Source organism: Salarias fasciatus, chromosome 14 (genome assembly GCF_902148845.1).
Source record: "Salarias fasciatus chromosome 14, fSalaFa1.1, whole genome shotgun sequence".
Taxonomy (NCBI): domain Eukaryota; kingdom Metazoa; phylum Chordata; class Actinopteri; order Blenniiformes; family Blenniidae; genus Salarias; species Salarias fasciatus.
This window is the reverse complement of record NC_043758.1, coordinates 32679830-32706425: the sequence shown is the minus strand read 5'-3', so window position 1 is coordinate 32706425 and position 26596 is coordinate 32679830. Positions and strand designations below refer to the sequence as shown.

The 26596-nt window shown below is 42.3% G+C and overlaps 1 protein-coding gene across 4 annotated transcripts in view; it reads left to right on the top strand.

Annotated features, from left to right (window-relative positions):
• The window catches only part of arhgap42b (Rho GTPase activating protein 42b), a 96182-nt gene that overhangs the window by 7249 nt on the left and 62337 nt on the right, over window positions 1-26596 (top strand). For all 4 annotated transcript variants that reach the window (XM_030108106.1, XM_030108105.1, XM_030108104.1 and 1 more), the window contains exons 2-3: window positions 15353-15448; window positions 18268-18329. In XM_030108106.1, coding sequence (XP_029963966.1) covers window positions 15353-15448; window positions 18268-18329 — 158 coding nt within the window. The remainder of the gene's footprint in view (window positions 1-15352; window positions 15449-18267; window positions 18330-26596) is intronic.

The window sequence follows — 26596 nt, the reverse complement described above, 5'->3', positions numbered from 1 at the left end:
CCAGAGAGCATGTGATGGAACAAGATGAGGGAGCTAAGCACCCACCTTGGGATGATTTGGAAGACAAGGTGTTCTACCAACTGAATCAAGAGAAGAAGTTTTTTTTTTTAATCTAATTTTAAATATAAACTTATTAATGGCCAGAGTACAAGTCAGTATTTGATGAGCCACCCTGAGCTGTGTTTACAGCACCACCTCCACCGGTGCTCAGGTGTGGAGTTCTTGAAGGAGATCTGCACAGAAGTTATTTCAGACATCTTGCAGATCTCCCACGTCTCCTGTACTCTGACTGAATCTCTCAGCTGACGTGTCGGATGTGGCTCAGGTGGTCAAGCTGTCCCTCCTGCTCTCCATCAGCAGTTTGAAATTGGCTCGACCTGCGCGTGCGTCCCGGTGGCCTCAGGTAATACAGTCCACGCCTTCTCGCCTCTTTTGATGTACTGGCAAGGTGAATGGAAGCCATCCATTTGTGTGTGAGTGAACGTGTTTGTGAATGGGCGAAAGATGTAAAGTGATCTGAGATTGCTTAAAAGTGGTGGAAACGTGCCGTGTAGGTGAGGCTGATTATCGTTAGAAAGTGAAATGAACCAGATTCCTGACTCGACACTTCCATGAGGTTCTACCATCCGGTTGGTACTCCCTACTCTCTATTTGCTATTGATGTCCAATATAAACAGCTACAAGCAACATAATTACCCTTAGTATTGCTGACGAGAACGGGTTTATCAAACATAAGGCCAGTGGACAAAAACGGGTGTTCAAGAAGCCCTAAACCGGCCCACCAAAATACCAAGCAGATTGAAAAAATTTCAAAGAAAACTGAATTTTCAGCAAAGTTCTTGAAAGTAGCAGACAGAACACAGTACCTTTGGGTTATATGCATTGGAAATGTGTAAGAAATCGAATATACTGTCACTCGCAGTAGTGTGACGTGCACGTCGCATGCGATTGAATATGTTGTCATTTTTCAGTTCCTTTGGCATTTCCAGATTCGATACTCCAATCATATGCAAGTGAGTTTTTTCTATTGTGACAAGTGTAAATCCAGATTCTCTTTCTCCAAATCCAGCATATTCTAGTCTTGATGTTTAACAACTGTTTAATCATGTATTTTGCAGTTGTTGTCAATTAATCATTGTTAGTTTGGAAGAATGACGGAAAACTGAATGTTTGGAGTCGTTTTCCTGCTCTGGCACAACTGTGGATTTAGTCAGACGCCTCCATATTGGTGTTGGATGATGGATAAGTAGCTTTTTCCCCAACCTAAAACATTGGCACTGCACTCTCCACATTTGCTGCGGAGCTTACGGTTTATAATCTGATGACAATGATGAATGTGAATAGAAAGACTGAACTAAAGACCCAAAGCAGCTCCCAGTGCGGATGAGGCATCGCTGAAGACGTGTTCAAACCCCGGCGCTCCTCCTCTGGGTGAAGCCTCATGTCCTTCATGCATAATTTGTACGTGTAAAACATCAAGCCAAACGCTTGCTCCTCACACACGGTGTCAGCAGGTTGGAGATGTACTCTGTGTAATCGTGCATCGCCGCCTTTCATCCGCAGACACACTACAAAACTGAATTATTTTCCAAAGTTTGTCTAATAGTCGCCTTTAAAATGTTATTTTTTTCCCTCTGCAGTTATTAAAAACACACTAAAAATGAATGTTTTTCTCGTTTAAGGTCATTAGAGAAGAATATAATTTTGTAACCTGCCATGTTCTGTGTTAAGGAACAGACAGATTTGCTTTATCTAAACCAGGAGACAAGCTATTATTATGTTATCTAAGAATGCGTCCCTGCCACCCCAGCAGGCCCACGCCTGCTCCCCAACTATACAGCTGTGCTTTCTTCCTGGCATATCTGCAGTAATGAATGGCTGCCACACACAAGGGTTCTTATTATTAAAAAAAAAAAAAAAACACAGTATTTAGCAAGTCTGTAAACAGCACCTTTACTTGTTCCAACAGTGCCTGCATAATTCTGGAGCATTTATGCATCTTAATATAACTGTAATTAGTGACTGTTACTCCGTTAATTAAAGATATGATGTGTAGCTTTTTTTTTCTTTGTTCTTTTTTGTTTTGTTTTTTTTCCTCCCTCTCCAGAGTGATTTCACAATCGCTCTCAGCTTTGGGAACTCTGCGAGTTTGTTTGTCTGAGGACAGATGATGCTCCCAAGGCTCAGCCAGAGGAAGTGTCCTGTAAACATGCTTGTATAACCATCCCCCATCCTCCCTCGGATAGCGCTGGCCGTGTGGGTGTGTGGCTCTGTGTTTTCTCAGTGTCTGTGCGTGTCGGACTGTGACTAAGGCACACTGCGAGTTGCAGGATTATACCATTTGCGACGTACCGCTGCCGCCTCGAACACTTTGATGAATTTTAACTGGCGTAATGGGAATGAAATGCAAGCGGACGCTATGTGACTTGCTTGGCAATGCGGCGGGGCGAGGTGGCGAGCGGCGCTCGTGCGGCGCTGCGAGGGGCCCGGCTGGTTTTTGTGGACAGATTTTGATAAAGGGATTAGACGTTGTATTCCTAAAAGCCGCTTCGCCTTCGACTGTGCAGGGAAGTGTGTTAGACTCCAGATTGAGGTCTGTTCTGAGGCTCTCTGTCAGTCAAAGTGATTGTCACACCGAGCACATCCTTCTCCTGTTTAGTCGCCTGGCATCGCAGCCACTTCTGGTCCCTCTTCAAATCGAGATGGATAACCTGGCAAAAAAGTATTTCTTCTTCACGACACTCCAAAAAATTCACTCATACTCTTCTGCCGAACATGATGAATTGTCAATTACAGGTTTTTTTTTTTTTTATTATTGAAATCCAGTGGTGTCCAGACTTTGAGAGTCACTGAAAAGCTTTAATATTAACCAGGTGTTCAAATGAAAGACCGATTGATCATGTCGAATGTGATTTTCACAACAGTAGGTCAGATAAAGCAGCATGGGGTCCATTTTTGTACTTTTATATGCTCAGATTTTGTGGCCTGCTCTAACCCCTCACTGATGGGCTGTATCATGGGAAAAGTGAAATATGGAGGAATGTGAAACGATGCTAACATGCTGGGCAGCTAGTATTAACAGCAGAGGATGTGCTAATGCTGCTTCTGCTGGGTTGAAATTCAATCCGGAGCAGATCGAAAATGCAACTTTCATTCAAAGTGTGTGCAAATGTTGGTTGTATTTCCTCCCTTTGATGAAACATCCACTTCGTGAGTCTTGCCCTGTGCCCTGTTGTCATCCTTTCTCCTGAAATATAACCAAGCTTTCGAACGTTTGTGCCGCCAGGGCGCCATGTCGTTCACCGGAGTCGATCAGGGAATCGTTTGCAACATTGCCTCAAAATTATAGAACTAAATTTCAAATGAATGTTTTCAAACTGTGGGAGGGCATCAGGTTATGCACACAGACACACAGGGAGAAGATGCAGACTCCGTACTGAAAGGCTAAAGTCGGACTTGGACAGTGGAAGCTTCTTGCTGTGAGGTGAGAGTGCGAACCACTACACCACCTAGTAGATTCATGCTTTCAAGCATTTTCTTTCCTAATTTCCTCGACAGAACCAAGAAGTTAACTTCAAAACTAGTTCTGTTTTCTGAGTGAAAAGTCTTTTGGTAGAACTGTGAAATTGCGCTTATTTTTATGCCCAAGTGCTTCTTTTTCTTTTTTCTTTTTTTTTTTTTTCCTTTGGAAGGGAAGTTCATCTCTGTCAGAAGTTCTGTCAGATGTGTTGTCTGCGAGACTCCTGAAAGAAAATCTCTCAACTCGGTCTAAAGGCTATAGACTGGTGATAAATGGTGGAGGCTGGCCTGTCTGACTTTTTTTCATTCCGGCAGAATTGCGAGGGTAATAACTCTGATCTTTTCTTCATACCTTAAGAATAGGCAGTAGCGTTGCATCAGCCTCATTTCATAGACCCAATGTCAGTATCTTCAATCTTTTCTCTGCTTTCTTCAACGACTTAAGATGGTTGAAAACAGTGCAGGTGTGTTTTCTGCAGGGGTTGATGGGTATTGGAGGTGTAATCCTCTCTGTCATCACTGGAGCTGTCGTTACTGTAACTGATTGAGTTAATCCGCCACGTTGTCACTCGACGGTGCTGATTTAATTGGATCTTTCAAAAATAGTGGAGACCTACTGATCTTGACAAGTGCAAATGCCACACTTCTAAAAAAAAAGACTGTACTTTCTTCTGTTGAAACTACGAGGAATTGGTGTGAAATCGGTTTAATAGCGTCTCGAGGGATCGACCGTGTCAGCAAGTCGACTGTAAGGCGTTGGTCTGCGCACCATTCACGTTTCATCCTGCTATATTAAGACGTCTTGGTCACTTGAAAATTAGCCTGAAACTTGACCGGCTGACAGTTTAAAGCAGCGGGCGTGGGCGTGGAGTTATCAAACGAGGCTTTGTCTGAGATGAGTCGGCCGGCGGTGGGAAACTTTTGGCATGCTACGTGAGCGCCGGGGCCAATCTGCCGGCTCTCCTCGCTCAGCTACACTCTCCACCCCCCTGCTGTGCTACTGACAGGCAAATGTAATAGTAAGCAGGTGGAAGGGGCCTTACCTGAAGGGCTGCTCCCCGGGTACAATCCCTCCAAATGGAATCAAAGTGGCACAATGCACCCCACTGTTGCATCAAAGGAATCTCCCCGTCTCTCATTAAGCCGGGTGCACAGACGCTCCTTCCTTTGAAGACCTTCTCATCTGAAATCAGCGGCGTCTCGCTGACAGGATTAAGTCGCAGTGGTGTCTCTCGTTGCGGCGTTGATGTACAGCCAGACGGCGTGCCGTGTCTTCCACAGAAGTGCATTATTGAAAGATGTGTTTGTTTTTGTTTGTCTCGGTGAAGGGCAAAACTGCATAGTAAAGCCTGGGATTGTAGCTCGATACCTTGAGTACCTTGTTAGTCATTCGAGCTGTTTTGTAAATACTAGATTCATTCTTTATTGTGTTTATCCTCAGTGCAACTTCTTTTTTTTTTTTTCAATGGGCCACTTTTATGCCAGTGATTTCAGGTTCTTGAAAGGTTTTCTTTGCTAATTTGTATTAAAGCACTTCATTAAAACCCCGAAGAAATATTCAGAGTATTGGAAACACAACAAGGATGCTGCTTAGTAATTAGTGCAGTAATGAGTATGTCAGTCACATAACACAAAGTGCTGGATGTCTGGCCCACTGATGTTAATGCGCATCGACGTCTCCAAGGAAATGGGATGTTTTTAAACCACTTTCTTTTCATTTCAACTCCAGGTTTGTTTTTGTTTTGATTTTTTTCCATAGTATAAAAAAACACCTTAAAACAAGCAAATTTTGATTGAAGAATTGTAGTGTTTGTGTGTGTGTGTGTGTGTGGTTTTGCGATTCAATTCAGCTGTTTAATAGTTTTACGACCTGCGCCATTGCAATTTGAGTCAGAAAGCTTCGGCGTCCTCTGAGGAATTTCTTACATTACATTGAAACATGAAGCAATTAAGAGATGCTAAATGGAGTTGGGCTTAATATAAGCTATGGCTGCATTTGCAGTGCAATCCTAAGATAATGAAATAATAATAATATTTGATGTTCTATTAGCAAAGTCTGTTCTTTTTTTTTCCTTCTAAATGATTTGCAATATCAAAACCCATGAGCTTATTCAAGTTAATGAATAATGACACACGTAAATGTGAGATATTACATTTTTTAATGTAACACCATTTACTTGATTGTAATTCAGGCATGCAAGACATATTGTGGCGTTATTAATGAAAATTGAGCAGAACATGAAAAGTATTATGATGAGTTTTTGTCAGTGTGTTGACACAGAGACAATTTACTCAGAAAGCATCACCCCTAAAAATGCTAATCCAAATACAAATAAAGGAACCACGTTTGTAATTTACAACGTTGGATGAAATAGACGTAATTGCTCGTCCCAAATGGCTTCAAAAATTCTTCTTTGAAACACACAAAAAATGAAGCGACAATAGAAGGTTTCCACTTGGTGTTGTTTGAATGGTTGTGGCTGGAGTAAAGCATCCTCCAGGCTGGCAGTGCTCCTGCCTGAAGCAGGATGGGGTGAGAGACTTTCATCCTCACTGAGCAGCAGCAGCTGTATAGGTCAGATAAAAGGAGTTTGAAGTTAACCGGTTATCTTGCTGGCAAATTTAGATTTATTTTCTGGCGTCCCTCCTCTTTGCAGATGATGTTGTCCTTTTTGGCGGCATCACATGAGAGCCTCAGTTCACTGCTGAGTGTGATCTGGATCATGGCAGAACCTCTTCTAGACAGGGAGAGAAAACCTGAGTTTGATTATTCTGGGCTCTTTATGATGGGTGATGGGAAGCAGGATTGTAAGATTGGCTTTAGTTTTTAGACACAGCAGTGGAGTCACTGCTTCAGACGATAGTGCTGAGCTGAAAAGCAAAGCTCTCTAATTACTTGTCGGATTACATCCCCGTCCGCACTTATGACCACGGACTGTGGGTCATGACTGAGAGGAAGAGAGTGCAGAGACATGCGGATGAATATGTTTTCTCGGCAGGGCGGCAGGCCTCACTCTTTATCACACGTTGCTCGGCCATCAAAGAGTGTCTGATTAGGATTCCTCCTGGCCGCCTCCCATTAGAGGTCGACCAGTCATGTGGACTGTTGTTCCTATCTCTGGGGTTGGCTTAGGACATGCTGGAGGGATTATATCTCTCAGCTTGGGGTCCCTTTAGAAGAGGATCTGGAGGAAGATATGTTGGACAATAATGTCTGAGCTCTTTTGCCCGATGCAGGCGAAGCAGGAAAGAAGACTGACTGCTGGGGAACTTTATGTGTTGTTTGTGGAGAGAATATGTAAAATAATATTATATTGGAGCTTATGATAAATGGATGTTTGAATTGGAAAATTTGTTGAATTCTTTTTTAAAATGTGCCGCATTCTGTGCAGCTGAGGATGTGGGTTGTTGCACGTGAGAGATTTGAGGAGTCATCTTGGCTGATCTCCAGCACCACTTAGTTGCATCTTGTGATAGAAGCAGCGTGATGCTGGTGGGCCGTGTCCCCTATTGGGAAAAACGAGGCTTCGCAGGGAATACAGAAATGTAGAAATGAGAATCCTTAACCAGTGGTTCTTTATTTCCACAGTCTGATACCCAAGCTTGCTCTAATACAGTTTTAGGTTTTTTTCAGCCTCCTTCCATGGATGGACTGACCTGCTAGCAGTCCTGACCGTGACCCCATTAAACACTCATGGGATCAGTTTGGGCGTGCTGTTTGAGCGACAGTGACCAATACAGCCACGCTGGCTGAATTGCGACAAATGCAAGTTGCAGAATTGGACGCCGTCTCGCCCCGGTGGGTAAGCAGGCTGGTGGAGCAGGCGCCCGGCTTCCGTGGCTGTGTTTGGTGCTTCCACACAATGCTGAAGCTTTTACTCAAATGGATTAGCTGTCAAATAGCCAAATACTGTGTCTCAGTGTTGTATTGTGTCCCTTACTTTGTGAAAATTTCAAAAAGAAACAGTTTCCGCCCACGGGCCTTATGTTTGGCACCCATGATTTAGAATGCAAATAAACAGACTTTCCAAAAGTATATGTATGGCCAAAAAAAGCAGTGTTGCAACAATAAAATGATCTGGCAGACATAAATTCCCTTCCTTTTTATGCCATTTTATTGATTCTGCCGTACGATTCATGTCCGGGCAGCTGCTGGGATGAGCGTCCACTCCGGCCTCTTGCAGGAGGACTGCAGACTTTCCTGCAGTGTTGTCTGTGTTTTGTCAGCGGCTGTCAGCAGATGGAATTTGGTAGTATGTGGTTGCCCGGGAGATGAGATAAAGGTTGTACCCAGGGGGGTTTGCTGTGTGGTGACTGACAGCCATAGTCCTCTCCCTCACATCTCCAGCACTGGGCACTAACTGGGGGTCGAGCTTCACCATGCCGTCATGTTTTGCCTGGGTGGTCAGAGCTCTTTGATTAGAGTCTGTGCAGAAAGACGGCACACCACACTCTTCTCTTTTTTTTTTTTTCAGATTCTCCATGCCCACAGTGAGATGAATCATTAAGTCAAGCCAGATATTGTTTCAGGAAAATTGCATGCTGGGTGAGATAAGGTATTTGCTGACTGTGGCAGAACGAGGAAATGTTATTTTGAGGTATTTAAAAATAAAAGAGAGAGAGAGAGTGAGTTAATTAAGGGAAATTTCCAGAATAGCTTTGTTTTCAGCGTTCGCTCTGCTTCTCTTGTTGCATTAGTGTGTTACCTGTTCCTGAGTGGTGAGTCATATCTTCACACTCAGCCCTTATCTAGTTCTTCTTTCCTCCGAATAATCCCCTGAACAGCACGGCTGTTTTTTTTCCTCCACACAAACTCACAAACAACACACTCTACATTCCTGCTCCTGTCAGAGAACATGTAAAAAATTCACATGAAATAGCTGCAAGACCGTGAAGATAACTGTGCTTCTTATGAAGGTGCAGCCCCCATCCTGCCTCTCCTTCCTTTATTCCTTGGTTTCTTCTGTTCTTTTAAGCCGAAGTGAAAACTTTCTGCATGCCGTTGCAGTGCATCAGTATCTCCTGTGAAGTGTTATTATTCTGATCAGTGTAATGTGGCCAACAGCTCCAAAACCAAAGCGCACAAAGAAGTTGTTAAAGTTGTTGAACTACGTGCTGCTGACTTTTGTCATTTAATTCACTCTAATTTGAGTTGGCTATTGCAGCTATTCAATACTGGGTTGTTGCCAAAATCTTTAACAACCAGCCATCCAAAATAAAGCCTGTTTTTATTTGGATGCGGAGTGTCGACCACGAGCATTGGCATTTAAATCAATCAAACTTTTTTTCCCTACAGTTTCTACAAAAGTTTGAGTCTCTGGAACTGAACAGGGTCACTCCTGTAATCTTCCTTCGCACCAGTTCCCCTCCCATTTATCTTTGCTACTCAGTCGTGTGATGGCTTTAAGGGAGGTGGGTCTTTTTCTAAATGCTTGAGCAATATTTTCTGCAGCGCCTGTTAATGAGCCCAGGGCCAAATTCATTTGTGTCGATTCCCAAACGTCTTAAATAATGCAGGCGAAACGGAAAATAAATGCACCGTTTTCAGGTCAGGTTTGTCTTAAATCTCACCTCACTCAAATGTATGGCCGTATATCCAACATTCTCTTATTTTCTTCTTTTTTTTTTTTTTTTTGACTACTATACAGATTTTCTTATTGTTGTTGCTGTTTTTTCGCCAAAGATTTCAAACCTTTCCAAATAAATCATCCACCTCACTTGTTATTACATAAACATACTTTGTGTTTACTAGTGTTAATAAAAAATATGATTTGGATTTTTGTTTTGGTCGGTTTTTTTTTCCTATTCCCATGTAATTCAAACTCAGTAAATGTATTGTTGTAAGCTCAAGCTGATCTGGTAGTGGAATGAAAGCATCTACATATTGTGAGTCATTCACCAGATAAAGTCTTGTACTATCTTTTTTTTAAGTTGTGTAAAGTGAGTATTATTCCACTTCAGGGCTCACCTCTGCAGCAGCTGCTGTGTCAAGCAAATCTCCCGTGAGCCTCTGACACAGAAGAGCTGTTAAAAAGTAATGGGAGTTGTGGCTGTGAGGCGCTAATGACGAAGGCCAAAATAACCTCTGTGATCGGAACTGAACACCAAGCAGAGGCACGGAAGACTTCTACCATGTCGTCATCAAAGCATCCCTGCACGATCAGCCGCGTCTTCTAAGATATAAGTAGATTCTAAACCATAGACGTTGAATTTTCAAAGCTGCAGCTAAGCTTGAGCGTTGAGTTCGTCCCCTCCGTCGATCCATCTTCTCCACCTCCTTCATCCGACTCCGGGTCGCTGGGGGCCGGAGCCAATCGCGGCTGAAAGGCAGTGTAGCGGCCGGACAGGTCAGTCCATCACACGGCTAACACACCTTCAGCAAACTGAAGTCACCTTTTAACCCACACCTCACGTTTTGGGAATGTGGAGGCAAACCTGAATATCCGTAGAGCATAAAGGAATCCAATCAGAATAAAGAGAATATTGTCACTTATAAGTGAGAATAATAAACATTTTGCCTCTGAAAGTCAGTTTCGTGCCTCCGCTTCACAGATGCATTATTTCTATGAAATCTTGTTTCACTCATTTTTTTCTATTCTGAGAAATGAATTAAACAAACACGCTTTCAATCCTCGAGACAATGAGTTCAGCCCATCAATTTCCAGAACGCAAGCGTCTATTAAAAAGAGAGTAAACAACTCTAATTGAAGCAATTTATGTTAACTTTTAATTGTGGAAGATTTTCCAAAGTCTTGTGTTGACACATTCCATTTGAGCAAACCGTAATTGCATTAAACTGGACGCCGGGACTGAATAAATAACGAAAACAACAGAGAATCAATGTTACTGTGTTAATGTTTTTAAGGTGTGGTGTCTTATCTGAAACAATTCATCCCACTGTCTGCAGCACGAGATTATTTCGTGGAGGCGGGCCCCGTCTGAACGTCGGCGCTAAAAAAAAATCATCCATTATTGATGGTCCTGCAAGCACATTCAGGCAACCGCAGCACGGTATTGATCTCAAATCTGCAGCTTTAGAGTCAAAGTAGAAATGATAGGAGCACATCAATGGCACAATACATCTTGTGGAAAAAGTTCCTCCAGCGCGGCTCTCGGAGCGGCTTCGGTGACATTTTCAAGTGGTCAAACACACTGGAGATACGGCGTCTGACCGAGATAGCGTGGATTCCTGTCAGCGCTCCCCCCGTCTGTGGTCTCATCGAGTGAAAGGCTCAACCTTCTCTTCTGCCCAATACATTGAAATGGAAGATATGAACACTGGCTGTGTCGAGAAAAAAAAAAAACCCACATATTGATAAATATCACATGATTCTCTTTTATCTGGCTCTCTGAGCAATTTGTGTTCCTGTGGAGATGAGATGATTGATTTTCTTTGTGGGCCTTTAGAGCCGGTTTGTACTTTAGGATGCCTGTTAGATAAACTATTGTTATCACAGTGCGAGCTGGATAGCTTTCAGCACAGGATTCATTATGGACTGTCAAACATCCTCACACAGACAAGTCTTAGCTAACACTTTTTTTTTTTGTTCAGTGATTTTGATAGAAACAATAAAACACAAGCTAAGTCTCTTTAAATGTTTGTAATAGGAAAAAAAAAATTATTGCTGTGTGATTTTTTTTTTTTTTGAGCGGCACAAAGAATCCAAGTAGACTTTTCAGAATTAGCAGATTATCTCCACATTCATTCACAATTCACAGTCAATCTTCAGAAACCTCTCGACCGGCACCGGAAGGGGTTAAAGGCGGTCTGGAGCGCGTCCCGGCCGACAGGGCTGAAATGCAGGGCCGTCCCTGGACGGATCAGCCATCCATCACACGGCCGACACAGAGACAGACAATCACACACACTCCGGCACAGACTTACACCTCCCGGCGTTTTACACTCACAAATTGATCCGACTGTCTGGATTGTGGGAGGAAGCCAGAGTCGGGGGCGGAGCTTCAGGGACACGGACCTCGTCTTCACTTTGATTTAAAGCGCATATTGTACCATGACAAACAATGTAATGAAAACAAGTTGAAGTACTTTCTCATTAAGGTGAATTGTCGGAAAAATGGGGCTGAGCAGGAGAGCATTCTTTATTTTTATCACCACAGTGAACTTTACCATGCACATTTCCAAGTATCAAGTAACTGTTTTCTCTATGGTCGGTCAATTTTTCCATTTTCTTGAGTTTTTTTGTTTCAAAAAAGTTTCACATTGGCACTGCAACACTTTGAAAACAACGTCCATTTACTCAAAAATGGCTGAAAGCAGAAAACGATGTAGTTAGCATGCTACGCAGTGGACTGATGCTTTTGTTTGTTTTTGTAATGAAACCACACATACGTTTTATGCATTAGCAATAGCGAGTAGAGTACTTGGATATTCGTATGGTCAGAAGACCAAGTGAGATTACTGCTACATGTGACTCTAAACTATAAAACTAGCAAATTCCCGGAGAACATGGACTGGGAGTCATGACACTCTGGAGGTAAGCATCGTTGTTATTGTTATTTACTACGGCTGTGGAGTCCATTCGCAGGAGCAGCCTTTCAGAAATGTTGCATCTTCCTTTGTTTCCATGGAAACGGGTCATTCTCAAAAAAGTTCCACTTTGAGAGCCATTTTCAAAATGTTGTGTTTTCAGTGGCTCCGAGCTCGGAAAACGCAATGGAAGTTTTCCATTTTCACCTCAAAACATTGGTGAGTAAACGGGTTGTCAGACTACTCTGATAACATCTGTGCCATTCTGTACAGTGGCGTGAGTGTGTGTGTGTGTGTGTGTGTGTGTGTGTGTGTGTGTGTGTGTGTGTGTGTGTGTGTGTGTGTGTGTGTGTATATATATATATAAAAGGTAGATGAATGATATATGAAGTTTAAAAAGCGTTTAACTGAGCACCTTCCTCATACATGAACAGAACTTGCTGACATTTTTTTTCTAGGAACATTACATTAACAACCTTCATCTTCCCCGGTAATTATGTTCTCTTTCACCTGCATCACGCGCGCGTTCTCTCCAGCTCCCCGGCGAAAGTGTTTTTGGTTCACGCTCGTTTGAAGTACAGACATGAGTGATGATGTGAGAAGAAAGAAGGTGAGAAGCAATTAGTGACTCACTGTCAACAATGGCTACGAGAAGAAATGTGTAAATTTTAACCGACTGAGTGGGTTGGCAGCCGAAATGCCAGCGGAGTTAAGAATCTTCATCATGTCTGGCTTTTAATTACAGCTGAATTACGAAATGTTAAAAGCCTCCCCTCACTCCTCTGGTGAGTGCAGGTTACCGCTCACCCCCAGCACTCTCATTCACTCGCCTTTGTGTCAGAGAATTCACTCCGACCCCCGGATTAAATCATCTTTAATTGCATATTATCCCCAACAACTTTCAGTTCCTCGTGCCTTTTCTTGCAAGTACAATCACATCCTCATTTAGTGCTTTATTTCCGTCATGCAAATCACTGAATATATCCTGTCTGCTTCATATAACGGAGCTATTTTTCCTTTTCGCAGTCAAACTAAAACTGTAATTTCAGTGTTATTCTCCGTTTTCGTAGCGTTTATTCTTGTCTTTTCATACAGTTTTGAAGAAATCTAATCAATAATTTAAAAGTGGCCTTTACTGCTTAAGAATATAGAGAATCATTTAGTTGAACTCATACATATTGCTTCTTCGGGAAGTTAAAGAAAATCTTTGAAACCCTGGAAATGAACCAGTGAAGTTCCACAGTTGAGCCTTGCTGTTGCCTAATTGGGAAGTTTAAGTTTGTACGTTTTCATAAACTTTAGAAAAATGTTCACACCGACGCAACTTGAGTCAGAACTCAGTTTTTAAAAAAGTACAAGCTCATTAATCAACTGGGGGATAAAGAAAGGCATTGGAGTTCTCGAACAATAACCGACGCTTTCATACCGCGGAGAAAGCAAATACTGGTAATTAAAGGTCGTGATGAGGCGTCTTGACATATCAGAGACTGCTTTATTAGGTGTTTGGTTTTTGTTCTGTTTTTAGTCATACCGCTGCAGAGAGAGATGAAGTGGAAGGTTTTATATGGTGCAGGCAGAGTTAAAGCCATGTATTTCTCTGCAGAGTATTACTTTACAGGTTTCGTGCCTCACTCTTGTTGACCCATTGGCGTAGTCGGGGGTGTATGGCATAAACCCCAGGACTCCACTGGGTTGATTCTTCATGACGAGTAAGTGGTAAAAAGTTGCAGAAATTCTTCGATTATTCAAAATAGAAAACTATAAGTTACTTCAAGAAGAAATGCCAAAAGGTGAAGTACGTAATATCAATGAGAACCTGTTGTAAAACAGAGCTTCACGATTCATCGGTCGTCCATCTCTGTCGTAAAGCCAGAAACTCCTCGCCTCTTGCAGGCAGAGAATTCATTTTTGTCATCTTGAACAAGTTCGTCTGTCCAAGTTCTGCTTACAGTCGGCAGTGCAGGTGTAGCCAGGTGTCAGACTGAGGCGCTGTGATACGACTGTGACTGATACGCACCTTGCAGTGGCTGCTGGGATATATGGAGACCAATGAACACGTCAGAGGAAGAGATAAATCTCTGCAACCGAGCTCCGGATGTAACGTCGTCCTGCTGTGTGACTTGATCTCATTCAGAGCGACTTCATGCGAATTTGCAATCGGGGCCTTCTTTCTGAGGCTGCATGCCCTTTCCTCCACCGACAGTCAGAGTTTGAATAAGAAGCAGACCTCACATTTTCTCATCTGGAAAGCCACAGAAACAACAAAAAGTTATTTTCTCTGGAGGTTGTCAAATGTCACCCTGAAAAAAAAAAAGACGTTTCATCGCTAAACTAAACTTGTGGAATGCAATAAACATCACAGATTTCTACCTGGCAGTAAGAGGCATTTTGAGGTATTTTTATGGTGATTTTTTTTTCTCTCTTTACCTATTGTTTATCATTCCTGACATAAAGGTTAGGCAGTTCATGTGGGCTTAATTTTTCTGGACAGATCCAAGTATGATGATCAATGAGCGAGTGATGAGGTAAATACAGCCGATATTGCAGTCACGCATGCAGCGGCTGCAGGATGAATGTCAGTGAACGTGGAGCTGGACAGTCAGCACATCAGGAAAAGTGCTACCTTTTGCTCTTCTGCTCACAGAAGTTGCCACGTATAAGAGTCTTCTGAGGTTACACTGTTTTGTTGCTGCTGTCAGGTTTGTTCACTTAAGGAAAGAGGATCAAGAATTTGCATGAATGTTGGTGAATCTCTGAAGAAAATGCTCACCGGATGTAACATTTGAGTTGCGCCATCTGTGCTCCTCACGCCGTCTTCCTGGCAGTGTTTGAAAGGAAGCTCCGGGATGAAAAGCCTATTTGGACGTTTTTGGACAAGCATGAAACTCGTGAGTCATTAGGTTACTCACTCTGCAGTCCTCAGGAGGCCTTCTTCCTCAAACTTACCCGCCCGTATCAGAAATTGAAGAGGTTATGAGGTGTTTTTCTTTTGTTTTCCAGTGTCCTCTGCCATCTTACATGTTTTGAAGGCTTCACAGATTAGTGGAGGAGCTTCAGTCTCATGGTATTCAGTGAAAAATAAAAAAATAAAGGTCATTTCAGGGGAAGAATATAAGTTCATGATTTTCTTTTTAAAATTCCAAAAGAACCCACACTATATTTTCCTTGAGTTTCTTTACAGATCCCACCCTGCATACATAGCTGAACTGTCTGTAAATATTTCAAGGAGCCTTCACTGAATTTGCTTTCGACCGCAGATTTTTCCGAAGCCTCACCTGCGTGTCCGGTGTCGGCTCTTCTCGTGCAGCTCGTTACCTGAAGCTCGACCCCTTCTGATTTTTCCAGATCTCTCTGCTGCCGTCCAGAAGTTCTCCCAGTCCCTGCAGGAGTTCCAGTTCGAGTGCATCGGCGATGCGGAGACGGATGACGAGGTGAACATCGGTGAGTTGACGGCGGCGAGGCTGGTGAGGGCAGCCGTGTCTCTCCACTCTTTCATCTCCTCTGTCACCTGAATCAGAACCTTTTCTGACACCCGTGTGGAGCTTCTCATGGGAGAGACGCTCGACAGGACGGCTCACGTTTAACATGAGAGCTAATGTTCAAAATGTATTAAATATGAGTCGTATTTAACTCTTGTTAAATCGGTGGAAGCAGTTTTTAAACTACGGGGAGCAGCACGGTCGTTATCAGACACAAATCAGCGCACTCTACAAATTCCTGCAATGGGATTTGTCTTTGAGTATAGATCTTAAGGTTGTCTGCGATGCATGTATAATTAATGCTATTGATTTGCTTATGATGCTTCTCTTGTATCTTCTCAAGCCTGTAAAAGATCAAAGACACTAATTGTGATCAGTGTCAGAGATTAATGGAGGTGCGAACCTCCTGGCCTCCTGCAGGAATATGAAAGCAGCTGTGCGCAGGGCCTAGTTGGCTCTAATGGGCAGGATTCCCAGTCTGGCCTCCTCCTCCTCTCTCTCCGTTTTTTTTTTTTTTTTTACACTGCTCATTATCCCCAGCTTGAGTCCTTTGCTCTGTGGAGCTGTAGACTGCTGAATTACTGTCCATCTGTGAGGGCCAGGCTGGATATCGACCTCCTCTACATGAGGCTGTAATGTTCATCTGAATGCTAAATGAATGGTCCCCTTTCTCCCTCACAAAGCCGCGGTGACTGTGCGACGGCCACGGGTGTGCAGGAGACCAATTATTCTGACTGGAAAAAGCCCGCACCAAAAATCCAAGCCTCATTAAAATCAAGCACACTTTAATTCGAGGCAATGCTTCTCTTCCCTGGCCTTCAATCACGGATGTGTTGATCTCAGATTAGACAATGGGCATCATAGCTGCCCACTTGTAGCTCGGCTCTCCCCGTGCACACCCCCGGCACATTAAAACACGCTTTGCAAGACAGTTACACACCATCTGTTTGGTTAGTCATTCCTTGACTGCAGTCATCATTTGGGCCATTTTTTAAATCATGATAGGAAGCTAAAAAATGTAATCTGACAACATTTTATACTGAAAAAAGAAGACATTCCCTGAATCCCTATAATTGGAGCGAACTGAGCTGTGTTCAATGATATTGAGCGCTGTTCAGTATCCTGTCTCACACTCTTGAGCGATATAATCCCGTGTTCGCTGACCATCTCGGAGAGAAAAGGCCATGATTACAATTTGAGGGGAAAAAAAATGAAATAGCCTGTTGAAATCAATCTTGTCATCAATGACATGAGGCTTTCTGACTGACATGGCCGGACCCTTGCGTGAATGCCAGCCATGATCTTGATGCGGTATTGGTACATTTCACTTTGATGCTCCCAACTTCCACACATAAGGTGGGGATCCTGCGTGTGCCGGCAGACGGGTTCACCTGACCTTCTATTGATTTCTCTCTATGACTTCCTGCAGTGACATTCACATTCCACACCAGTTATCTAGGAATCAATGGGGCCAAAAGATTGATGTGGCTATAGAAATTTAAATTTGGAGAAAAGTTACAGGCTCTTGTCTTAGAAGGTCAATCCTTTAGTCCACCACACAAAAACTGTCCAGCGCCTCCTCGGGGGAATCAATTGAGATGAGTTTAAACCCAGACCCAAAGTGATAAATATTTTGCACAACGTTGCAGCCTACAGAATCAATAATGCACAAGCTTTATCACGGTATTCTGAAAACTATCCACACACAGGAAATGTATACAGGCACATTTATTGAGGCACATTTTTTTTTTTTTGTTTGAGGACATGAATCATGGACGTCTGTTGCCTTTCTTCCATTTACCAGTGAATGATATGCAAGCTGTAACCTCACTTTGACTCCCATTTCCTTTCTTCGGAGTCTAATCTTGTCCCATCAGTGGTTCCAGCTGTGCCCTTTACCCCCTGAGAGGTTTGCGCTGTTGATAAAGGGGCTGGTTGCGTTAATAGGAGGCCAGCCTGCCTGCAGGATCACTGGCACAAAATCATTGCTTCATGGTCTTTAAAAGCTTTGGTGTGTAAATGGAGCAAAGTGTCTGAGATGATGCATGGGCCACCATGCCAGGCTGTCGGGCCTGATAATGATGTTACTGTCTTGGCAAGCGGAGCGACTCAACCGCTGCTAAATGGCTGGACATAAGGTGACACAGGGGCTGACCAACAGAGGCCACGCTGTATCTGGACCCCCATTTAATGAAGCTGTGGAGCGATCACGACACAATTTTCTGGCAGATAAGGTTCCATGTAGTGTATGCTGAATTCATCCGGCCCCTGCGAAACGCAATATAGGCCTTTGAAGTGTAGCCCAGATGGTGTGAACATATCTCTGCCACATCGGTCCCTCCTTCACTGTGACAGTATATTGTGAAGCCTAGCAGGGGAAGAAAATAAAGGGAAGTAATCAGTGGCTTCCATTCAATTGAAGTATTGTTTTTACTGCTCGTCCTGGTTTTAAATTGGACAGCTGCATGCTTTTATTAGGTTCTAAAATGTGTTGCAGTGAAAGGTCTCAAGCTGCAGTGCAAATAAACATTTTAGCACCATGCTACAGTGCTTGTGGGGTGCCAGGAACATCTGAGGCTTAACGACTCTGCCACTGTGGTTTGTTTGAGGGAAAAAAAAAAAAATCTTTTATCCTCCGAATGTCACAACGCAGTGGTTTACCGTGTGCGCTCTTCAGTGGGGAACATATTGTGGATGATGTATCATACGCATTGATGCGTTCATTGACCAGACATTGAGTCTTTCAGCTTAATATGTTTTTTTTTCTTTCTTCTTTTTTAGCCCAGTCTTTCAAAGAGTTCTCCCAGCTGTTGAACACTGTCGAAGAGGAGAGACGACGCTTGGTAAGAACAAAACGATTAGTTTCATCAAGATGCTACAGCTTTCATTTTGTGTGCACTATTTATACCTCCGCACACTAGAAACTGCAGCCACAATAACCCTTATTCCCTGATATCACCTCTACCTTTCCCTAATCCCTGTGTGTACATGCTGCAAACAGATTTGCTCCTCATTTGTCTGTTTATGCTGAAGTCTAAACGTGATTTTAAATATAGATTCATTTGAAGCAAATGAAGAACATAACCACAGTCGACACACAGTGTGGCTGGACTCGCAGTGATGGCTGCCATTAACTTTTGTATGAACACAAATGATTATTCAGTTGCTGTTTGCCCAGAAAAAAAAAAAAAACATAATTAGAACAATTTTCCCCCTCATAAAGAAGTGAATTACACTGACAACAAAAGTCGTCCTTCGACGTCGGCTGTGCAATATTGTCTCGCAGGCATTCATTTTACAACTTTTCAAACTGAGTTTAGAGGACACAGGCACTGCATTATTCCACAGACTGACCCAGTTTGACTCTTTGTTCCCTGCATGTATCTCATGAGTGACAATAAACAGAGGTTAACGTCTTGAAATGTGTTCAGTATTATGAAAATGCTGAATGTAATTATAGAAAAACACAGAAGAGACAGACAAACACGGACAAAACCAATTAGGTCCTCATGTTTTCCGTGATGGATTGTTGAGCTCAGATAATTTTTAAATCAGCGGATTGTGGGTTTCGGTGTTGTACTAAAGCGGCAGTTAGGGCTCTGGTTGGCTGGTTTAAAGGTCGAGAAACAAGCCTCCAACTATGCTGAACGTCTGCAGACAAACCAGGCATGACATAAAGGGCAAGGGCAAGTGGAGGTGAAGGGTGGAGGGTGGAGGAGGGGGAGGCGGCGTGCGTCCCACCCGGTGTGAGTGCTGCAGAAGACCCCACACACCGCCACACTCTGCAATCCAAATAAAGGCGCTGTTGTTAAATGCATTTAAGCGCAGAGAAGACAGAAGGAATGAATGCTAAGTTGTTTTCTGCCGTCTGGGGATAATGCCAACGGATTGGTGCTGTCATGTCTGTGTCAATTTGCATATTGAGTATGGATCTGCTGAGAAGGACGGCGTTTGTGTCGATGGTTTTAGCCTTTATGTTTTACTTCTGTGTCAAACATGGATGCAGGAAAAAAAAAAGCTGTGTTCCTGAATTAAAATATCTTCAGAAATTTGTGGATTCACCATTTTTGTTTAGTTGTAATGAATATGGTTTAGAGTGAAGTGAGCAAGAGAAGGTTAGCTAGATATGCTATGAGCAAACGTGCTACACATGCTCACTTTAAATAACCACCAAAAAGGAATAGGCTGAAGCCAGTGGCTTCTTTAATGTCTGTCCTAATAATTCAATAGAATATTCTAGGATATGTGCAACTTACAAACACAATCACAAAACCCAACAACAGAACACAAAAGAACATAACATAAGAATGCCAATATTTCTGTTTTCTCATTGCCCTTCATTATTTTCAGGGCTACAGTTTTTCTTTGTCAAGTGATAAATAGACCTTGTTTATCTCCCACCGCTTAAGTTGCCCTTTTTGTATTTGTTTGGCCAGTTATACTACTTGTATATCATAATACACTGATACATACCATCCAGGAGCGCCAGTTCGGACTGTATAACCACAGAAAGCTGCAACAGTATCATAGAAAATCCTCCATTCGCTAGTAAATTTGCAGAATTTCAATTAAAAATGATACAATATGCAGCAAAACACAGAAACAGAACATCCCAGAGAATGTGGTTGTCTGAGAAACTTGAAAAGGGCTGGAGAAAAGCAGAGAAACTGTTATCATGATGACCAGAGCTGGAGGAGCAAATGCCCAGATGGGTTCTTGAACAGCAAGGCCAAGTCTTATCGTCTGTGTAGTTACTTCTGGGCATGGAAGAATAAGTACCTCCTGTACTCATATTTATTTTACTGATGCAACTCACTTTTGGGTGAAATACATTCCGGAAAATATGGTTCAAAGTGAATTTTACCACTTGAGCAGCCTCAGCGTACTTTTACGTGATCAGTCACGTCACATGCTCCAGTGGTGATGGATTCTTTACAAGATGGCCTCCAGTGTCGTGAGCCCCAGTCCAGATTCTCCTGGAACCTGGAAGTTTTATAGCTGACAGTCACCGTAATGACAATCCAACTTGGTCGTTTGTCCATACGAGTTATTCCTGTATTCACCATTGTTACCGTTTAATAGCATACAAAACACCCAACAGCACCCACTAGTTGTGCAACATGAACACTACATGGTTTTCCGTGTTTCTGCCATGGAAATGGATATTGTTGTCAGAATGTTCCTATGTCAGTGAGAGTTTTCTGAAATGAAAACGTAAAATCAATGCATTTTCATTTGGAATGTCGTTCAACCAGGTTCCAAATTGCCTGTATCTGTTAGCATGAGTCTTTGGGTGTTTGTCTTGTGTCAGACTGACAGCTTGGTTATTCTGTAGTTCCATTCACAGTTGGATAAATTGCTATAAACGATTTATGGATTCATTGTTTTGACTACTTTCACGTAGTCAGTGGCATTTCTGTTTACAGGGCTGGCCTCCATGTTGTGGTTCAGACATTAAAAACCTGTTTCACACAGCAATCTTTCCTCTTTTGGTAATTTTGAATGAGTTCCTCAAGCAAAACTCAAAACAAATTAGACTCACCGGGTTCTTATCTCTTTTGGTGATGGCGTGACTTGAATTGATCAGCGAAGGAGAATTTTTCTTTATAAAAAGACACCGGTGGTTTCCAATTTGTCTGCCACAATGGTGAAAAAACAAGAGCGCTGTCTGGGAGCGTCAAAAATCCCATTACAGCAAACACAACAGCTCTAAAGGCTACAAGGTAATCACCAAAGATCATGCAGTTTCCACTGCTTCATTAAACAGTGACGACGCCTCTGGCACAGCAAGTTGAGAAACTGGGTGAAATCTGCTGAAGTTGGTTTGTAATCTGGAGTGTAATCTGAGGTGGCAGCTTGAGCCTCTACCATATGCTGTGTATTAAACCCACCAAGGCCAAAGAGGACGCCGGTACGGGGACGAAGAGGCAACAAATTGCAAGAGTAATATTTGCAGATGCTGTCGGAGAAAGGCCCGAGTGTGTCTGGGTTAATGTTGTGTGCACAGATGTGACTTTGCGAATGCAGGGCAGCAGTTTTCATACACAGAGAAATGAATCTCACAGAGAATATCGGAGGCTACATCAGAAAAGTAGTTTTGAGTCGAAGGTCTTGGGTCTGTTAGCGGGACAATGAGCCAAAGCACACACCCAGCGGCGCGATGAGGAGGATGAAAAGGGAAAAGGTGGACTGTTATCAGCTGACTAGCAATGAGCGCTGACCCAAATCAAATTTCAGACCTGTAGAGAGAACCGAAATCTGCCAACGCAGAAAGAACTCCTGCAAGCTTAAAAGAGCACCAATGCAGTGCGGCGGGAGAGTGTTGGAAGCAAGCAGCAGAAAGGTGCATGGAGCTTTCAGACGAGCGCTAAAACGGTTCAGAGGCCACCGATAATTGTGTAAGGAATACTTTTGAGGTGTGCATTTTTATTTTGCTGAAAGAAAACATTCTGTTCGGTACCTTTGAACATTTTGATCACTCAGAATAGACTCTTTTTATTGTAAAGCAAGCAGAGTCAGCTTGTTCACCTGTGGGAAGAACATGGCTGCTGTCTGGGAATACAGTGAAGTGAGATTTACCGGCAGCTGTGGGAAGTGAAACAAAGTCACAGAAGTAGAATATTTGTGGTCCAGCCGGCCGCACACAGAGTGCTGTGCAGCCTATTGATTTCCTTGTTTATTGAGTAATGTTAAAATCTGTTTTCTTTATTTCTGCTGGTTTCTATGCTTTCCTTCACTTTTTCACATGTTGGTATTGCTTTTTGACTGTAACTCCCAGCCAGTTGTATCGCTGTTACTGTGTTTCTACAGGGAAAAAAGAAGAAGAAGACGAAAAAATCAGTGATCACACTTAGCATTTAATTTACAGGAGTAGAAATTTCAGAGGGTGGTGCTGAGAGGTATCTTAAGGCAGCAATTACCTCAGTCTGCATACTTCACATCTGATTTCCCAAGTCTGGTATGCAAATAAGATCGGCTGCAGGTTGGCAGTCATCCGTCTTGCAGCCACAGGAGACATTGTCATTCGGACCGCGAAGCAACAAACTTTTATCTGCAGCCTGTTTTTGAACTTTTCAAACCTCCAGGATGAAAGACTCCTGTAAGGGCTTCAGTGCCAAGAAGCACTTTTTAAATTAATATTTTACAGCAGGTCTTCAAACAGGAAAGGTCGCCACACATTGCATGGTAACAAGCATGGTATAGATCAGGGGTGTCAAATATAAGGCTTGTGGTCCAAAACTGGCCCACAAGAGGCTCCAATCTGGTCCACCAAGAAACCACCAAGCAAATGGTAAAAATGTCACAAAAAAAAAAAAAAAAGTTTTTAATCGAAATTTTTTAAGAGTAGTGGACACAGTTTTGCACAAGAAGAAATGATTTACATTGAGATTGCAGTCATTTTCCTGACTAATTTTTTTTTAATTTGAAAAAAAAATTAATCCTGTTTTCTCACATACTTCCACAACAAAGAAAAACTTTAAGTTAATATGAAAATGATTGCTCGGTCCAGCCCACTCAAGGTGAAACTGGGCTGCATATGATCCCCTGATATGTTTGGTACCTCTGGTATAAACAGAGGTTTAATTTGCCTATCATATAGTTTTAGTAAGCGATGTGATGTTTATATGTTTTCCTCTCGATATTGAAAATGCACGATGGAAAAAAGTTGCTCTTTTCTGTGCATGATATGTAACATGGAGTTTATGCCACCCCACTCATTTTTGCCAACACATGTTTATACCATGTGTTCTTTGCAGCATGTATTAAAAAATGAATAGATTGAAGCAAATTGTGCAGAAATAAGGAAATAGAAATGCAAGTTATATTGTGCAATATTTTTCTGCAGCATGGATTGCTTGTTTGTTTAGATGTTGCACTGTTTGCTACAGCTGAAGAGAGACTGGTATTTATATCCAGAGTTAACTTGTGGTGCAGCCAGAGGTGTGTATGATAGCTTCTTACGCAACTGTTTCCATACATAATTTTCTACTGAGCAAACACGTGTTATATTCTGAATGTATTGAGGGCGCAAGTGCTTATCTGATTTTACGACGCTGTCATACTGAGACACCGGGATGTTTTTCAGCATTAGCTCGAGTGTTCCTTCGCCTGAAATGAGGCTCTGACATACGGTTATGTCATGTTGCAGCAGTGGTCGTAATCTCTTTTATTGGTTTTTGAGTGCTTGTCACAACAGAATGCTCAGGAAGTAAAGTCAGGAATTTGGGTAGCACAGAAGCAGCTGCGTTTAATAGCTTTATATAACATCTGTCTGCACAAATAATGGAAACAAAGATCATAGCTGGGTATTAGTGCATCTGTGTGCAAGTTTATTTATTCTAAATCATTTAGTTTCAGAGTGTGAGTCACAAAAAAAAAAAAAAAACACGTCAAAGTGACAAGTGTAAGCAGTGAGGAAACTGTACGACAAAAACAAAAACGCACCAGCGCTAAGTAATGGAAATAGACTCAATAAATCAAAGGTGTGACGACGTGCAGGAGTTAAAGGATGCAGGTCTTCATTCAACTGTGAAAGCTTTAATAAGTCAAAAGCTATTCATAGTACACACACGCTCCTCCTCAACCCTCTGTGTTTGCTTGAAAAGCGTCGTCTGTGCCCCCTCTCGTCTCTCCTCACCTCGCTCACTTCTGTGTCATCTGATCTCAGGAAAATGCAAGAAAACGAGGCTCTGATCTCTGCTCACTGTCACGGCACTGATGCAAGAAGAAAAACACATTCTCTATTTGCACGTGTCTGAATCTCTCGGGATACGTGCGCTTACCATGCAGCTAATGTCACATGTAAACATCGTATTTTTTCGAGCCCGGCTGATACGAAGCGCGACTTGTTGGTGTAGTTTTCCGTGAAGATTCTGCAGGCCGCTTCACACTCGGAGCAGAAACGAGCAGCTTTTCCCGGCTGCTCCTGGAAGTGAACTCTAAATTGATAATGACTCACTCACATCTTGGGGGCATACAACTGTGATTGACTTTGCTGGATAAACTACAGCAGGTGCTTTGCTTTTTTTTAAAGCTAGATTTTACAGAAAACAGCCCGGTTATACCAAGTTCAGACATTTATTAGGCAGGCTGCCAGAAGCATTACTTTACTAAACATGTTTCTTGGGTCTACCTCTCTTCTTTGCAGGTTTCACAGCAAAGCCACCTTAGCATAAGTTGAGATCTATAAATAATTAAACCCTTAATTATGTAGTCCAGGCAAAATAAGCACAGCCTCAGTGGCAAAAAGTCCATTTAATCAACTTTATTCCCATCATAGCTGTTTAGGCTCCCATTAAGGTGGAGGTGAGAAACTCCGGTAACACTTTACTTGAAGCCCCCCTTTATAACACATTATAAGTAGTTATAAACACTAATACATGATCACAATGCTTTATAACTCACTATACAGCACTATACAGCATAGGGTTAGGGTTAGAGTTAGGTCCTGGCATTGTGATCATCTATAAATGTTTATAACTATAGCTACACGTGTTATAATGGCTGTTAAAATGCTTTATGAATGTACTTATAATGTGTTATGCAGGGGGGCTTCAAGTAAAGTGTTACCGAAATTCCTTCAGCGGTCGGAGAACGTGGACGTTTCACAGAAACTCTGGAAATTCATCAAATCTTGTTGAAATGCTGAAGCTACAGATCCAATCATTGTTTTCCTGAAGCTGATAGTCACAGACAGTTCTGAAAATTCTACTTTCCCAAACCCATTGCCTTTCTTGTGGGTTTTCTGTGATATTAACATAATTGGAACACGCTTGGTAAACAGTTCTCAAATGCTGCAATAGCTTCTGGTTGTTTTTCAAATGCAGTTAACACCAAGCTGGAGCTTTTCTGATGTAATAGTGTAAACGCTTCATATACCCCCCACTTCGAAGCAACTTCTTGCCAATACTAATAGAACGCTCTATGTTTACTGAGAGCCTGGCTCAGTCGGTAGACTGGTTAACTTTTAATCTCAAGGTGGTTAAATTGAACTATTTCCTCCTATTTGCTGAATTGTCTTTGATCGACATCCTGAACCCCAAAGGTTGTTTGGCAGAGAAGATTTGGATTTTTCCACATATTCAATGTTACAACAAACAAATAATCCACCAAATACAGACGGACATTTTTTTTCTTGTAAAGCTCTTCAAAATGTGGGCTTATTCTATAATTGATTGTCATTTCCAGGAGCCAGTCTGGCTCGGTCATTATGAGCCAGCTCTACTGTTGGTGCCGATGAGCCATGACGTAAAGCTGCAGCGCGTCGCGACGTTGTATTCATAGAATTAACCAGTTGTTAATAGATACAGAATTAGAAAAGCTCTTGAGTGCTGCACATCTCATTAAACATTGAAAAGAATGTTTCACAGAAGAGAAGAAGGAGGGCATATCTTGCTGAATTTAGTCCAATAATAATTCAGTGACAATAATATTTCTCAGTTTAGAAGACTAATGAACAATGACCCAAAGAGCCGATAAAGAAGTGGGAAAAATCCTTTTCACATTTCATCAAATCATGTCTTCAAAGAACTGCACTTTTCTCCTCCATTTACAATATGCCGCTTGATTACGTGTCACCCTCATCCATTGAGCGCTGCAGCTTTATTTACCTTCCTAGTTTTGTGCATTCACTTGAAAACATCATCATGTAAACAGGCCCTGAAACAACAAAAGAACAACGCCTCTCCATGTTCAAGGATAAAAGACCTCTAATCTGTCTGTTTTGTTGCAGCTATTAAAGAATTCATTATTGTGCTGACTTAGGTGTGCATGTTGAACTGTCGCCTGCATCTTCAGCCTTCTTCCGTATAATGATCAGACAGCCAGTCAGTGGTCAGCAGAATGCAGTCAAGCAGAGAAAGAGATAACAGCTTGAAAAAGATGAAAACAAACTTTTCTGTCTTTCCTGCTTGTCCTTAATAAGCTGTGCTGTGAACTGAACGTGTTTCTATGTCTGCCTCTCGCGCTTGTTTTATATATAGTACAGTTAATGTGATATTTCTAAACAGAACGGAGGCGACACATATTGAAGACAAAAAACAATGACAGGAATGAAACTACAATCGAGAAAGGAAATATGTTTGATTGTCGGCGAGAGATGCCTCCCATG